Source organism: Octodon degus, unplaced genomic scaffold, assembly GCF_000260255.1.
Source record: "Octodon degus isolate 3935 unplaced genomic scaffold, OctDeg1.0 scaffold00136, whole genome shotgun sequence".
In the NCBI taxonomy this organism is placed as follows: Eukaryota; Metazoa; Chordata; class Mammalia; order Rodentia; family Octodontidae; genus Octodon; species Octodon degus.
This window is the reverse complement of record NW_004524712.1, coordinates 1,800,277-1,815,864: the sequence shown is the minus strand read 5'-3', so window position 1 is coordinate 1,815,864 and position 15,588 is coordinate 1,800,277. Positions and strand designations below refer to the sequence as shown.

The 15,588-nt window shown below is 39.1% G+C and overlaps 1 protein-coding gene across 1 annotated transcript in view; it reads right to left on the bottom strand.

Moving 5' to 3' along the window:
• Chek1 (checkpoint kinase 1) overlaps nt 1-15,588 on the bottom strand; it is a 37,984-nt gene that overhangs the window by 2,220 nt on the left and 20,176 nt on the right. The window contains exons 7-12 of the mRNA XM_023701530.1: nt 15,144-15,248; nt 12,049-12,144; nt 7,025-7,133; nt 6,496-6,673; nt 6,049-6,180; nt 3,865-3,966 (exon numbers count right to left, since the gene is read on the bottom strand). Coding sequence (XP_023557298.1) covers nt 3,865-3,966; nt 6,049-6,180; nt 6,496-6,673; nt 7,025-7,133; nt 12,049-12,144; nt 15,144-15,248 — 722 coding nt within the window. The remainder of the gene's footprint in view (nt 1-3,864; nt 3,967-6,048; nt 6,181-6,495; nt 6,674-7,024; nt 7,134-12,048; nt 12,145-15,143; nt 15,249-15,588) is intronic.

Genomic DNA, 15,588 nt, shown 5'->3' with positions numbered 1-15,588 from the left:
TATATATATATTTCTGAGAGGGAACAAGAGAATAAAAAGATGGCCTGAGGGCATCATAAGAAACAGAATGGCAGCAGCATAGAAAATCTGTTCCCCAGAATTGGAATCAGAGTGCTCAGCAATTTAGGCATTCAACCCATACCAGCAGAGGAGAAAAGCCTGGTTACTACTCTAACTGGCAGCATCTATCTGGTTTTAGGTACATGCAGAATGTAAGAGTTGTGCAGTTAAGAAGGCTTCCATCCAATTTCAGAAGGCCTAGAGGCTAGGCAGTGTGCCCTTGAGAGGGCAATGTGTGAAGCTGAAAGGGGAAAGCCAAAGGTGCAATCGGGATCCCAGAAGGTTGGAGAAGCCAGGAACATGGATCATCTAAGGAAACCTGCAAAGAGGGAGTAAAGCCAGCCCAAGAAAGAAGCAGTGGGAGCTATAACCACAAGAAGTGCCACTGGGCCAGAGCCACCCAAGCTCTTTGGAGCTTGCAACTTGACAGACTGCTTCAGATGCTGCATAGGGAACTACTGGACTTGCTATGCTAGACTGTGAACTTGCTCTGGTCCCATTCTCTTGCATCCCCATTTATAACTGCAATGAAATATCTGTATTGTGTCACTGAATGTTGGAAATATTTTTCATTTTTACAAGAGCTCACAGCTGCCATGTGTGGCAGCATACATCTGTAATCCCAGCACTTGGGAGGCTGAGGCAGGAGGATCATGGCAAGTTCGAGACCAGCCTGGGCTACAAAGTGAGCTCAAAGACAGCTTGAACTGCATAGTGAGAACCTGTCTTAAACGGACCAAAAAAAAAAAAAAAAGGTAGCTAAGAGTTTGCCTTATATCTCAGAGGAGACTTGGGACTTAGACTCTTTGGCAGTGCTAAAACTGTTAATGTTATGATTCTAATGTAATATAATGTTGACAGACTTAATACTGGTTCTTAAGGCTTGTTAAACCTGTGTTATAATGTTCAAGTTGTAAAATGACAGGAATAAGCACCACCAAACCTTACCCTCTATTTTGGTGATATAATTGGTGCATTTCCCTTTATACACAAGAAGTTACAACACGGTAGGCACAATTATAGTCTTGTCTTCAGATCCAGATACCAGTTTAAAGGAATGTGTATGGCTGCCACATTGACAAGGGGTACACTGTGATGGTTGATTCGATGGATCAACTTGAGAAGTTTAGAAGTTTAACTAAGTGATTCAGTAATTCTATATCCTAGGGTATAGAGGGCCCACCCCAGGACAGGTAGCCTGCATACACGCTAAGGGAGGAAGAGAGGCCTGCTCACCCCTTTTTGCCCTGGTTACGTTTATATCTCCCACCAGTATGAATGGCTGCCCTTCAGCCACACCACCCTGTCTTGCAGCTAGTTGACTATGGACTGAAACTGAAATTTTCAAAGGGAATGGTGATTTGTATGCTAAAAATAAGCCATATAGGGCCGGGGAGATAGCTCAGTAGAGTAAGCACTTGCCTTGTAAGCACAAGGTCCTGAGTTCAATCCCTGGTACCGCCAAAAAAAAAAAAAAGGAAACTTTCATTGAGATTTTTGGGCTGGTGAGATGGCTCAGTGGTCTAAAGCACCTACTTAGAACAAGCTCAGCAAAGCACAGGGACTGCGGTTCAATCCCCCAGCACCACATGCCAGCCAGCCCCGCCCCCTGGTGGGCTGAGCTGGCCACACACACATATAAATAAATTAATTTTAAAAAAAAAGCCATATAACCACACTAATGTCTGTCACAATACTATAGCAACAAAGCATATAGTAATTCATATACAAAGGATTTCATTAAAGGAGGATCCTTCATAAATCCACAGCAAATACCTGAAAAACGGTATTATAGCACATATCCAATATAAAGAACTAGCCCTCTGTCTTTAGAGCCATTTTTTTTTTTTTTTTTGTGGAACCGGGGATTGAACTCAGACCCTTGCACTTGCCAGGGAAGCGCTTATTCCACTGAGCCATCTCCCCCGCCCCTTTAGAGCCATTTTTAATCTCACAGGAAACAGAGAAAACATTTTCATCTTGCATATGCCAACTGCTTTGAAACTAGAAATAATCAGAAATGTGAACAAAATCTAAGAATACTAATGACAGAATTACCAAGATAAAGGTTCACTGAATTATAAAAAGATAATATGTATGAATTTTAAAAATTAAGAGTGTTTCAAAATATTAAAGTTGATTACTGCTGGGAAGCATAACTTTAGCTTTTTTATTCTTGTATTTTTTTACTTGTCTATTTGTCTACAAAAACCAAAAACTTTTATTTATAATAGTGTCAGTCAAAACATACTTACTTGGGGAACAGCAGTTTATTAACATTAAATGAAAAAAACAGGGCTGGGGAGACTGATAGTGGCGTAAGTGCTTGTCTAGCAAGTGCAAAGTCCTAAGTTCGAAAACCCGGTACAAAAAAAATGTTATCATGTATTTACAAATACCAAGCAAGCAGTCCCTCTCATGAAGGAAATGTTCTAAGACCTCTGATTGGCCTCCTACAACTATGGATAGTATAGAATCCTACACCATGTATATTCCTATATCTACATACCTACAATAAAGTTTAATTGATAAATCAGACATAGTAAGAGATTAACAACAATAACTCTAACAAAATAGTATAATGAAAACTGCCAACAATGAGGCTGTGGGAAAAAAGGAATATTTCTACACTGGTGATAGGAAAATAAACTAAGACGTTGAAAAAATCAGTATGGAGATTCTTCAGAAAACTAAAACTAGAAATTCCATTTAGCCACCCTATTCCCCTTCTAGGTATCTCCCCAAAAGAGTTAAATACATAATAGCACAATGATGTATGTGTACCCCTGTTTATAGCAACGCAACTCACAAAATGACTAGATCATGGAAGAGGCTGTATGCCCACCCACAGATGACTAATTACAGCAAAGCTCACATATGCTCTAACATGTATTAAAGTATAGCATGCTATGAAGAAGGAACAATCTGAATCATCTGTATGAAAATGGATGCACCTTGGAACCATCATGTTAAGTGAAGCAGGGAGGACGCACAAGCTTAAATATTGTTGAAACATGAGAAGCCCAGAGAATAAGTCATTTTAAGGGCAAAATAATGGACGGATACTAGGAATCCAGGAATAGATCTTTTGCAAATGGGAAAGGGATCTAGAGATGGGGATTATGATGTGTTGCGTTTACATACTAACTCCCCGCTCCATGTCCTACAAACATGAACTGATACAATAAATAAAACTGCCAGAATCACTCTGCTAGCACTTCGGTGGCACTATTAAGTAAGATAAGCTTTATCTGAACATTAAGTACTGCAACACTGTGACACTCTATTAATCACAATAGCTACTAAGTAGAAGCCAATCAGAACATGCAGCACGAACAAAACTCTACGTGTAAGATTTTATGTCAGACAAAAGGAGGACTCATATGCTGCTCGAGGGGTGGAACAGTGTAGGAGCTCTTCGTGACACTCGGAAGTCTGCTTTATGTTTGGAGGGCACGAAGGTAAGGCTGGGGGTTGAATCCCAGACCTTGCGCATGCCAGACAAAATGCCCTGCCACTGAGCTACAACCCCGGCTCTTTTTGACACGGGGTTTCACCGAGTTGCTCAGGATGGACTTATGTGATACGCGTCAGGCACCCAAGTACCTCGTGTTCCCCTGAAGTCTTATGAAGCATTTATTTCTGAACTTTACATTTACCACTGTCTGACTACAGTTTAATGTGAAACTACAGAAAGTAAAGTATGGGTGGAAAGACTACTGTACATAAACAAAATACCATTAAAAAAATCCATACAGAAATATTTCCACATGAAGAATACCTTAACAAAATTATCAAACGTACCTTAGAAAGCCGGAAGTCAACCAATATCTTCTCATCCATTTCTACCAAATTCACTTTGAAAATCAGTTTATTGTTTCTCCTATCAGTTGTTGACACAGTAACCTAAGGCAATAAAAATAAAGTTAAGCTACATGCATGAGTATAAAATACTCTTAAAAATAAAATTATATTCCCAGGTCAATGATACTTTTGGGACAAAAATTTGTAGTATACATCCAAAGCAAGTGTACTATGTGTGTCCAAACCAAACCAACCTGTGAACAGCGATTGAGGTCATGGGAACTTGTAACAACTAAAGAAATAAAGCTGAAAGAAGAAATAGAGTAATCAAGAGGGGAACACTATCATCACAATATAAAAAAGAAACAATGAGGCTAGATTTGTGTGGGAAAAAGATGAAAAGGTCTGGAGAGGTCCTGCAATTTCCATTCTCTTTCTTTTTGAATGTTCTTTCGGCCTATAAGGCAGCTCTACCTACAAGAACATTCTCCTACAAAGCATAGTATTATCACCCCACCACCTGAGAATGATAATAACTAGTACCAGCCCATTATTACACTGATATCTTTTATAGGTGTCTCCTCTTAAAATCTACGATCTGGTGCAGTAGCGGTGAACCTACTGCATACATGCGACAGCAGGCTGTATCACTGAAAGCTCTAAAAGGTTTACCATCATGATCTAACGAAAGATCACATTGCGTTTACTTATCAAGCTTTTAAAATCTTAAGTACAGAATAACCATCTCTTTAAAAATCTAAATATAGGGCCTGAGGAGATAGCTCAGTGGTCTAAGCACCTGCCTGGCGAGCACAAGGACCTGGGTTCAATCGCTGTACCATATGCCATGCCGGCCCCAGAACCCTGGGCTTGCCATGCTGGCCCCAAACCAGGCACGGTGGTGCACGCCTATAATCCCAGCACTAGGGAGGCTGAGACAGGAGGATCACTACAAGTCTGAGCTGCATAGTAAGACCCTGTACCAAATAAACACAGAACACCAGGGCTTTAATTGCAGTACCATAATATAAACAAAAACTGGTGTATAGGATCAGGGAGACAGGTATGAAGTTTATTCCCATAATTCTTCCACAAGGGCAGTCAACTTTCAAATAATGATACGCAGTTTTAAAGTAATGAATCTAGCTATTTAATACGTTTTATTTATCTTTTGAGCTTATGATACAGACCAATTTGGCTCTAAATTGCTTTCTTGCCTCAGCCTTTCACAGTGCTGCGATTTCAGGTGTATGCCACCACACTCAGCTATTGCTTTAAATGTTTAAAGAATTATTTCTTAAGGGGGCTTGCAGGGTAGCTCAGTGGTTTAAGCGCCTGCTTGGGCAAACCCAGTCAGGCGCAGGGGACCACGGTTCAATCCCCAGCTCCACAAGTCTCATCAGACCTGCCCTTAACGTAGCCTGAACCAGCCAAAAGACATAAGGTGCATTTTATTTAAATTTTTTCAGGGGCTGGAGAGATGGCTCAGTGGTCTAAAGCACCTACTTAGAACAAGCTTAGCAAAAGCATCAGGGACCGCGGTTCAATCCCCCAGCACCACATGCCAGCCAGCCCTGCCCCCTGGTGGGCTGAGCTGGTCTCTCTCTCTCTCTCTCTCTCTCTCTCTCTCTCTCTCTCAAATAAATAAATAAATAAAATTTAAAAAAAAAAATAAATAAATTTTTTCAATTTCCCAAACACTCAGGAGGCTGAGGCAGGAGGAGTGCCATGAATTGGAGACCAGCCTGGGCTACAAAGTCCAGGGTCAGCTTGAGATACATAGCAAGATCCTGTCTTTCAAAAATAAATAAATACTTTTTTTTTCCAAATTTCTTTTAGGGGGCTTAGAGGAGATGGGTCTTTTCTTTTTTGGTACCAGGAACAGAACTTAGGGCCTTGAGGGACTTGCTAGTTAGCTCAGTTGCTTAAGCGCCTGCATGGGCAAACCTAGTCAAGCATGGAGGACCGCAGTTCCATCCCCAGCTCCACATGCCACTCCAAACCCGCCCTTAAGGCAGCCTGAGCTAGCCAAAAAAAAAAAAAAACTTACGGCCTTGTGTTTGCCAGACAGGTGGTACACTGCTGAGCAAATCTGAATTATTTTTGAAGTATATTAATGATAGTTTTTAGCCAAATTTTTAATTTTCTGTGGAAAAATACATGAAGAAAATCAACAAAACATACCTGATTCATACAACTCTTTTTCCACTGATAGCCCAACTTCTCACAGGTCTCTTTCAGGTACTGATAAGATTTGTCTGCATCCAATTTGGTAAAGAAACGTGTCATTCTTTTGACCAAGCGCTGCCAGGGGTTCTACATGTCAAATAGGAAAGCAAAATAAATCTACAATGACCAAAACCTGAGATATGACAGCTATTGAGCTTGAGAAATTTTTTCTGTGAATTGAGTCTTTTCCATGAAGTCCACCTGCAATTCATCCTTGAACAAAATGTTATGTAAAAAGTATTAATACTATATTCCTAAGATTTCTACATAAATAAAAGATGTTAAAAAAGGTTTAACAAAAAAAAAAAAAGGTTTAACAGCTTTATAAAAGGTTTTACTGTCTTTAGATAACAAAAATAAAGGCAACTATTATGTATTTGAAAAACTAAATTCCCCCCTTACCTGTGAAGATCCTGGGGTGCCAACTAGCTGACTATTCAGAAGCATGTGATCAGGGCATGCAGGCTGGGAGAAACTGATCCCTTGTACCAGTTTATCGATGTATGAGGGACTGGTGTCCCATAAGGAAAGACCTGTACGTGGCTCTGGCTGGGAACTGGAGTACTTCACATTTTCTTCACTGAGGCATTAAGACAGAAAAATATGTCATTTTTTTTTTTTTTTTTCCTTCAGGTATTTTGACTTCTGTTCTTTGAGATATCATTTCACCACGTTAGCCTACACCAGTAGTAGCCTATAACTAACCATCTTCCTGCCTAAGCCTCCCACGTACAGCTGCTAAGATGACAGGCAGGTGGCATCATGCTCATCAGAAAGTATTTCTGTAAATAAAATCTACCAGATCTTTCTTATATCTAACAATCATTCTCATCCTGAAATTATGTTCATTATTAAGAAAGGTATATAAATGCAATATTATTCTCAGGGAATTCTACATTCATAACTACTTAGTCTTTCTTTATTAACTTACCTAGAAGTACTGTTTATTGGAGAGAAGTCCAAGTTGGAGTGAATATGCTTAGAGAATCCACCAGGAGACTCTGACACACCACCTGAAGTGACCCGGGGCCTCTTTGCTCCTAAAACAAAACACAACACAACTGACTCTAAACCTTCTATGCAAATATTTCTTAATTAACCCAACTGGCAATTTAAATAGGTAAAACCATATCTAAATACACATATTGAACCAAAGTACATAGAGGTCAAACAGTGGGTCTTCCTACATCATTTTATAAAAAACATGGTCAAGCTATAAATTTACTAAGACTCACTTGTAAAATTAAATGCTTCACAAGTTATGACCATTAAGCATATTCTAACCGTGGGCTACCATCTAAAGCCATAACTGTAATGGGGAACACAATAATGTTCCACAAAGATGAAGAGATCTATTTAAAAGACTAGAACACTTTAAAATTTAAATATTCTGCAATAAGCAATAAACATGAATCGTGGACCGAACAAATAGCTCAGTGGATTAAAGTGCCGGCAAGCAGGCACAGGGGCCAGGGTTCTTCTATCCCTGGCCCCGCCCCCAGGGCATGCTGAGTCTGCAATTGAGACTGGGCATGGTGGCGCGTGCCTATAATCCCAGCTCTTGTGAGGCTGTAAACAGGAGGATCACTACAAGTCCGATCTAGTAGTGAGACTCTGAACACTCTGTAGACCCTTCCCTAAAATACAATAAATAAATAAATAAAAATAAACATGAATCTACCTATCTAACATACTGCTCCCCTAGAAAAGCTTTACCAAGAATTATCACTATAAAGAAAATGACAGCACTACAAACTCATGGTTGCACTCCTCAGATGTACCCTCAGAAGCGGCTGTCAAACTTAATTTTCCTTTCTCAGGAGGACTATTTCAAAGCTGCTACACTCTCCTGAAATTTCTAAGACCTGACTCCATCCCCTGGTGACTTAGCATGATGCCATCTCCCATTGCACACAGAAAACAAAGCTAAGACAGAAACTGCTCAGCATGCCCTACAGAATCCGCACATATGCGTGCCTTCCTACCTGTCTTTTCTCTTTTACTCAGCAGCACTGAGGATTAAACAGGCTCTTCATACTGAGCTGCATCCCAGCCTTCTTGCCATCTTGTTTTGAAATAGAACCATCAAGTCACTAAATTGCCCAAACTTGGCTTGAATTTATGACCTGCCTGCCTCAGGCTTCAACAATTGCTGAAATTACAGGTATGTGCCATCAGGCCCACCTTCTCCTCCTTTGCATCCTCTTATCAAATGCTTGTCCCTCTACCTGGGCTATGAAGTTCATGCCCTCCTACTGCTACTGTCCCAATTTTTTTTTTTTTTTTGCGGTACTGGGGATTGAACTCAGGACCTTGCATTTGCCAGGCAAGCACTTAGTCTACTGAGCTATCTCTCCAGTCCTAAAATTTGAGAAGGATTTTTTTTCTCCCTCTGGCTGGCTCAGCCTGCCTTCAGGGCGGGCCTGGTAAGACAGGTGGAGGTGGGGTTCGAACCATAGTATCCTGCGCCTGGTTGCATTTGCACAAGCAGGCACTTAAACAATTGAGCTAACCAGCAGGCTCTCCCTTCCCAGATATCTTGATGCCTTGATTTATTCCTTTCTTTTAAGACTATCAGCTATTCCACTGCTGGATCTATAACCCAAATCTTTACAACATGCTTAAGGTTATCCAATCTTTTTATTCACAAACCAATACACTCAAGCATTTGGATAAATATCCATTCACTTAAATACCTTATTAGAGGCTGGGTGTGGCAGTGCATGCCTATAATCCCAGCACTTGGGACACTGGGGCAAGAGGATTGCTATGAGTTCAAGTCTAGTCTGGGCTACAAAGTGAGTTCAAAACCAGTCTGAGTTGCATAGTGAAACCTGGTCTCAAAAAGACAAAATAAATAAATAAACAAACAAACATTTTATTAGTTCTACTATTGCCAGGCATTATTCTAGGTACTAAGTATTCAGCATGAAGAAAATTGACAAAAGTCATTGACCTCTTAAATTCTACAGAGAAAAAAATAGAGCAAAGTTAAAATTAAACTTGCTAAACAGTGACAAGTGCAACAGAGAAAAATAACACTTCCAAGGAAGTCTTCGGGAGAGATGGGGGTTCAGCTTTAAAGTCTCCCTCAATGACAATGAAGTCAATGCCCAAAGAAAGGAAGGGACCAGGACATAAAGGTAAGTCTCACAGGAGGGAAAGCATTTATAGGCAGAGAGAACATTCATTACAAAAACAACTGAGGCAAAAATGAGCCAGGAGAACAGTGAACAGACTAATACACTGTAAAGCTATGACCACGGATAAAAAGCAGAACTGAAGACTAAAACATAAGACCTCACAGGACACAGACTCATCTTAGCTTATATTTTGAGAGAGAAGTAAAATGGTGAAAGGCTTGAGCAGAACAGTGACACACTCTAACTTTCCTTTTGAATGGAACACAGTGACAAGACACCATGGTAGAGAGCAACAGAGGTAAGAAAAAGCCGGAATCTGAGATTTTTAAAGGTAAAGATTAACAGACATTTTTGGTAGGCTGGAAATGAGGTAAAACAATAAGAGGATACAAGAAGGTTCTGAGGTTTCTGATCTGCCTCACAAGACAGATGCAGCTGGAAAAGACTAGAAGGAGGAGACATGAAGGAGAAAGATCAAAGAACTCAGTTTGGAGTACATCAAGTTTCAGATGGCTGTTATACTCAAGCAAAATCTGAGAAGTGAAACATAAAGAGTATGGAATTCAAAGGAAAAACTGATGTAAGAGTGCTGAATTTTTTTTTTTTCTTTTCAGACCGGGGATTGAACCCAGGCCCTTGCACTTGCCAGGGAAGTGCTTATTCTATTGAGCCATCTCCCCAGCCCGGAGTGTTAAATTATTAACATATAATTTATATATTAGCAAAGAGATGAAATGAAATTAATGATGGAGTGAATGTGGATGAGACAGAAAGGGAGGCCCATGGTTTGAGTTCTGGCACACTCCAATATTGAGAGCCTGGGCAGGGGCCGGGGAGATGGCTCAGGAGGATAAACACTTCCCTGGCAAGTGCAAGGGCCTGAGTTCAATCCCCAGTTCTGCCCCCCAGTCCCCAAAAAAGAGGCCAGGCAGATGAAGGAAAATCATCAAGGGAGACAGAAAAGGAGTTGCCTGGTGAAGAATGAAATAAAGAGAGAGTACTGCTTGGATGTCAAATGACAATGTTTAAAGTAGGACAGCATGAGCAGCTGTGTAAAATGCTGCCGATCAAACAAAACAAGAGCAGGCCTAAAGACTGACTTGGACTTGGCAACATATGTCCCTGTACCTTTTCACAAAAGATTAGTCAGAAATCCACAAAACTAAGTCTGAGGTGTTAGAAATCAGAAACCTCTTTTGAGACGGTCAGTTGTAAAAAAAGAAAAACACGGAATGATAGAGGAATTGAGTTTGTTTGTTTATTTATTTATTCTTATGCTGGGGACTGAACTCAAGATCTTGTGCTTTCCAGGAAGGCACTTAGGCTGCTGAGCTATCTCCCTTGCCCCAGTTTGTAACTTTTAGCTACTAACTTTTTATTTTTAAGAGGAAAGAAACAGTATGTGACACCATAAGAAACATTAGGTATGGAAGGAAAACTTTAATGCTGCATGTGAAAGTTTCTAGACACTGTCCCTGGCTATTTAAGAGAAAAAATGTATTTCTATGTGGAGCAACTTATTCACAGCACCAGGATATACAGTAGAATCTGAGCACAGAGACAGTCGGGGGAGTACAGGTGGTGGTGGGCGCCTGCACAGCTCCATTCCGCCAGCTTCTAGTTCTCAGGGCAATAGGGAGTGTTGCTACCAACTGGGTGAAACTGGACTTCCTTTTCTCCAACCCTACTACTACTCACTAACTCCAACTGTTTTCTCTCACCTAAACCTTTTCTATAAAAGCTGATAGCACTCCTAACCTCCTCCTAGTCATCAAAAAAAAAAAAGTTGAAGCCACAAATACCTTTTCAAACTAAATATAGGACCTTGACATTGCTGCCTAACAGCGCTCAAGTTTTCCTAATGGGCTTAAGCTGAAGCCCAGACTTCTCAGCATCACACCCAAGGCCATCCACTCTCCTTGTAACGTGTCCACTATCTGCAGATCTAGCAGACACCATCTCAAAGCATCGCTCTTCCTTTCCCACTTCTTCAATCGCTCACTGACCCTCCAAGCACTGAGTGTCTACGATGTACTTCAAATATGCAAACCACTGAGACAATGAAAAATACTGATGAAGCTCTTGCCATAATGATCTTCTTTCAAATTCCACAAATGCTCGAGATTTAATAAATCTAATATTGTATTTTCTAAATGCTTCCTCTACTCAAAATCTAATCTGACTGACATTCCCTAACTGCCTCCTCTTTAATCTGCAAATCCTAGATTTCATGTCATTTCCTCAGAAAGAAAATTCTTCACTTTAGACCTAAAATTCAGGAGCCAAGGAGACAGCTGAGCAGCCTAAGAGCCTCAGTGTCATGCCCAAGGACCAGGTGTGATCCCCGGCCCCACAGGCTGTGCAAGCTACACAGCAAGACACTGTATCACAACTTAAAACTTGATCAAACACTTAGCTGTAGGAACTCAACTTTCCCTTTGTAACTACTAATAAACAAAATTACATTTTGTATTTGTTTTTTCTACTAGACATTATAATCTCCACCAGAATAGAGATCATAGCTTCATTGACTTGTGATACCAACTTTACAAATAACGTTCTTTCCTTTTATTTTTCAATTTAAGACAAGGTCTCACTATATATACAGTGTGTGTATATTTACATTATATATGATATTACTTTTTTTTTCAGACTGGTCTTGAACTCACTACATAGCCCAGGTTGGCCTGAAACTTGCAGTAATCCTCCTGCCCCAGCCTCTTGAGTGAGGGATTATGGGCATACACCACCATTCGCAGCTGCATATAACATTCTTTCACAGAGAAAAGTGCTTGAATTTTAAGAATATTACCTCTTTTGAGTGGTTTGTTGTACCATCTATCTTTTTTGATGTCTGGAATGGTGATCCTTACCGACGGATTTTCAACTAGGATTTTATGCAGCAGAGCTAAAGACAATATGAAAACAACATTTATAAGAGTCACACAGATTAGAAAAACATAGGACTTGTGGTAGGGGACTTACTCTCTTTTGGTCTCCTTATGTCTAAATATTATTTCTAAAGTGGGGAAAGAATAAATCTACCAAATTACTGCTTTAATTTCATGTAGCTGTTCTTTGCTGCTGTCTCTATTTTAGAATAATATTCTTTCTAGATTTTAACTCTCAACTGTTTTTGAACAAGCACAGTAAGAATCTGGTAGAAATGTTGTTCACCATGCAATCACATCTTTAATAAGGTAACAAAAAACAAACCAAAGTTTTACCTGTTTCTAATACCAAATTCCATTGCTCTAATATATAATGTTCTTATATTACTTCTTCATTCAGTTTTATACTCATCAATACATTTTTAGGAGATAGTATATATAACCAACTATCATGTTAAAGCATTCTAATAGTCTTTTTTTTCTTTTTTTTTTTTGGCAGAACCGGGGATTGAACTCAGGCCCTTGCAAGGGCCTGAGTTCAATCCCCGGTTCCGCCAAAAGAAAAAAAAAAGAAAAGAAACCACAAATAACAAAAATATAGATATAAAATTCTAACATTTTTTATACAATGATACCTTGGGTGTTGAATAGCTCCAAGCTCAAACTTTCTACTGCAGCATTCAGACAGCAAAGTTCAAAAAAATCTGCTTGGTGTTTGTAACTTTGCTTGATAGGAGAACCAAAAATCTGATTTAATAAAACCTTATTAGGGGCCAGGGAGATGGCTCAGTGGAATAAGTGCTTCCCTGGCAAGTGCAAGGGCCTGAGTTCAATCCCCGGTTCCGCCAAAGGAAAAAAAAAACACCTTATGGGAGGAGAATAAACGTCACCCATTGTCTCTCCCCGAATACAAAGGGGCGACATTCAGTCTAAGCACCGCTCTGGATCAAACAACATAAATATCCGCCATTGTGCTTGCTTCAATGTTTGCACTTTTATGTAAAATATTGTAACCAAGACAAAGAAAGTTAGTGATACCATCAGTAAAGCCAAGAGGAAAACTGCAAGAACTACAGCAGAATTATTGTGAAATTTGATAAAGTCCTGGAAAAATGAAGTTATAAGAATAATTTCTGGTCCTCAGAGATAATTATTTGATTTTCCATTACCTCTTATAGGAAAGCCAGGGATATAACTCAGTGGCACAAGTGACTGCTTTATAAGCACAAGGTCTTGAGTTCAATTCCCAGTACTAAAAACAAAACAAAAAAATCTTATAGGAAAAACATGTTCAGTTCTTGACCTTTTCATTGTTCCAACATGAATTTGGAATGATCTGAGTTCAACAACTGAGGTATCACTGTATATTTCAATATGTAATCAAAGTAACAAAATAAAAACAATGACAAATTTAGAAAATATCTGAAATATATGCAAAGGTCAAATGACAATTTTTTAATTTATAAAAGCCCTCAAAGCCGCTGGAAACACTGTACATTTCCTTTTTTGGATGAAAAGGGTTCACAGAAGCAATTTAAGCAACCAGCAGTACTTGTAGACTCCAATAAAATAAATTTTAAACAAGAAAAAAAAAAAAAAAAGCCCTCAAAGGATCAAGAAAAAAAAAATCTCCTTGCCAAATTGACAAAATTGCAAAACTGACAAAAAGCTAATAAAGATATACAGTATATGCAACTTCATTAGCATTAAATTTAAAATAATAGAAGTATCATTTGTAGACCTGTTAGTTAATGTTTTTAGTATAACCTGATGAGATGGAGATAATACTATGAAATGGTACAAACTATCTGCAAAGTAACTTGGCAAGTAAGTCATAGTACTTAAAACTAAATACATCCCTGAACCTGTGATTTTGCTCCTGGAAATTAAATGATTATGAGGATACGTGCAAAGATTAAATTACAGAAATGCTTTTCGTATCTGTTCCTCAAGACTGAGAATTTAGAAAACAAACCCACATCTCCAACAAGGTTAAACAGAACAGTGAGATAATACTGTAGAATAACATCGCAGTCTTTAAAAGCAATGATGTAGAGATGGAAAATGTTCACATGACACTTGCCTGGCAAACATGATTAATATATATTTTTTTTCTGTGGTACCAGGGATTGAACTAAGAATCTCCCCAGCCCAGGCTCGGGGCACCACACTTAGCTTCTTTTTTGTGTGTGTGTTTTAGGGAAGGGTCTACAGGGGGTTCAGGGTGTCACTACTAGATCAGACTCATAGTGATCCACCTGTTTACAGCCTCCTAAGAGCTGGGATTACAGGCACGTGCTACCATGCCCAGTCTATGTTCACAGAACATGAAAATCAAATCACAAGTTATCAAAAATGTGAATAAGTGAATTTTTTGTAAATATATTTATAAATAAGATACATACACAGTAGGCACTTAAGCATATATATCACAAAGCATAGAGCATATATCAAAATATTTTTTAAAGGCTATTTCTGGGCTGGGGAGATAGCTCAGTAGAAAAAGTGCTTGCCTGGCAATTACAAGGTCCTGAGTTCAATCCCCAGTACCACAAAATTAAAAAAAAAAAAAAAAAGGTATTTCTGAAGGCAGGGGTTTTAAGATTTTTTTCTTAATTTTTGGTTTTGCTTAATTTTTTTTGAGACACAGTCTCACTATGCAGTTCCGATTGGCCTTAACTCACTATGTAGTCCAGGCAGGCCTTGAACTTGTAACAATCCTCTTGCTTCAGCTTCCTGAATGGTGGGATATATGCATGTACCACCTTGCCCAGCTTTTTCGGAATTTTTATTTGTATTTTGACTTATCTATAAGGGTCATATGTTATTTATGCAATTGTTTAAAAGTTTAAAAAGGAGTCAGGGATATAGCTCAGAGGCATGACACCTGCCTGGCAAGCACGAGGTCCTGAGTTCAAATTCTAAAGCCATAAATAAATAAATGTTTAAAAAATCAAATTGCAAAGGACTTCACTGTTCAAGAAATCAATAATTTTAATCAAGATAACCCCGTTACCTAGGGGAGCAGAATCAATCTTTTTCCAAGGGTTGAGGTATGTCTTTTTTTCTTTCCAATCAACATATTCCTGACAACTGTCACTGGGCTGGTCCCATGGCAATTCTAAAAACGAGAAACAGATCAGTTTTCTGAGTATTCATGTAGGGTAAAGATATGAAGGGAAAATAATCAACATAAAACTACAAAACATTTCTTCCAAATTAATTCAAAACACTTTTCCCACTAAAAAACTATGTCATCCAAGCTTTCACAGAGAGCAAATTGGTCAAGCAATGGCCGTGACTCTTCCTCATGTCAGACACTGACAAAAGGATGTACAAAAGGCGGTACAGGGCTACAGGATAAATCCTGAGAGTACTTGGCTGACCTTATCAGATACAAAAGTTACATTTCTTGGTATATAGGTCTTGCTATATGTTGGTCTTAACCATCCAGCAGAAAA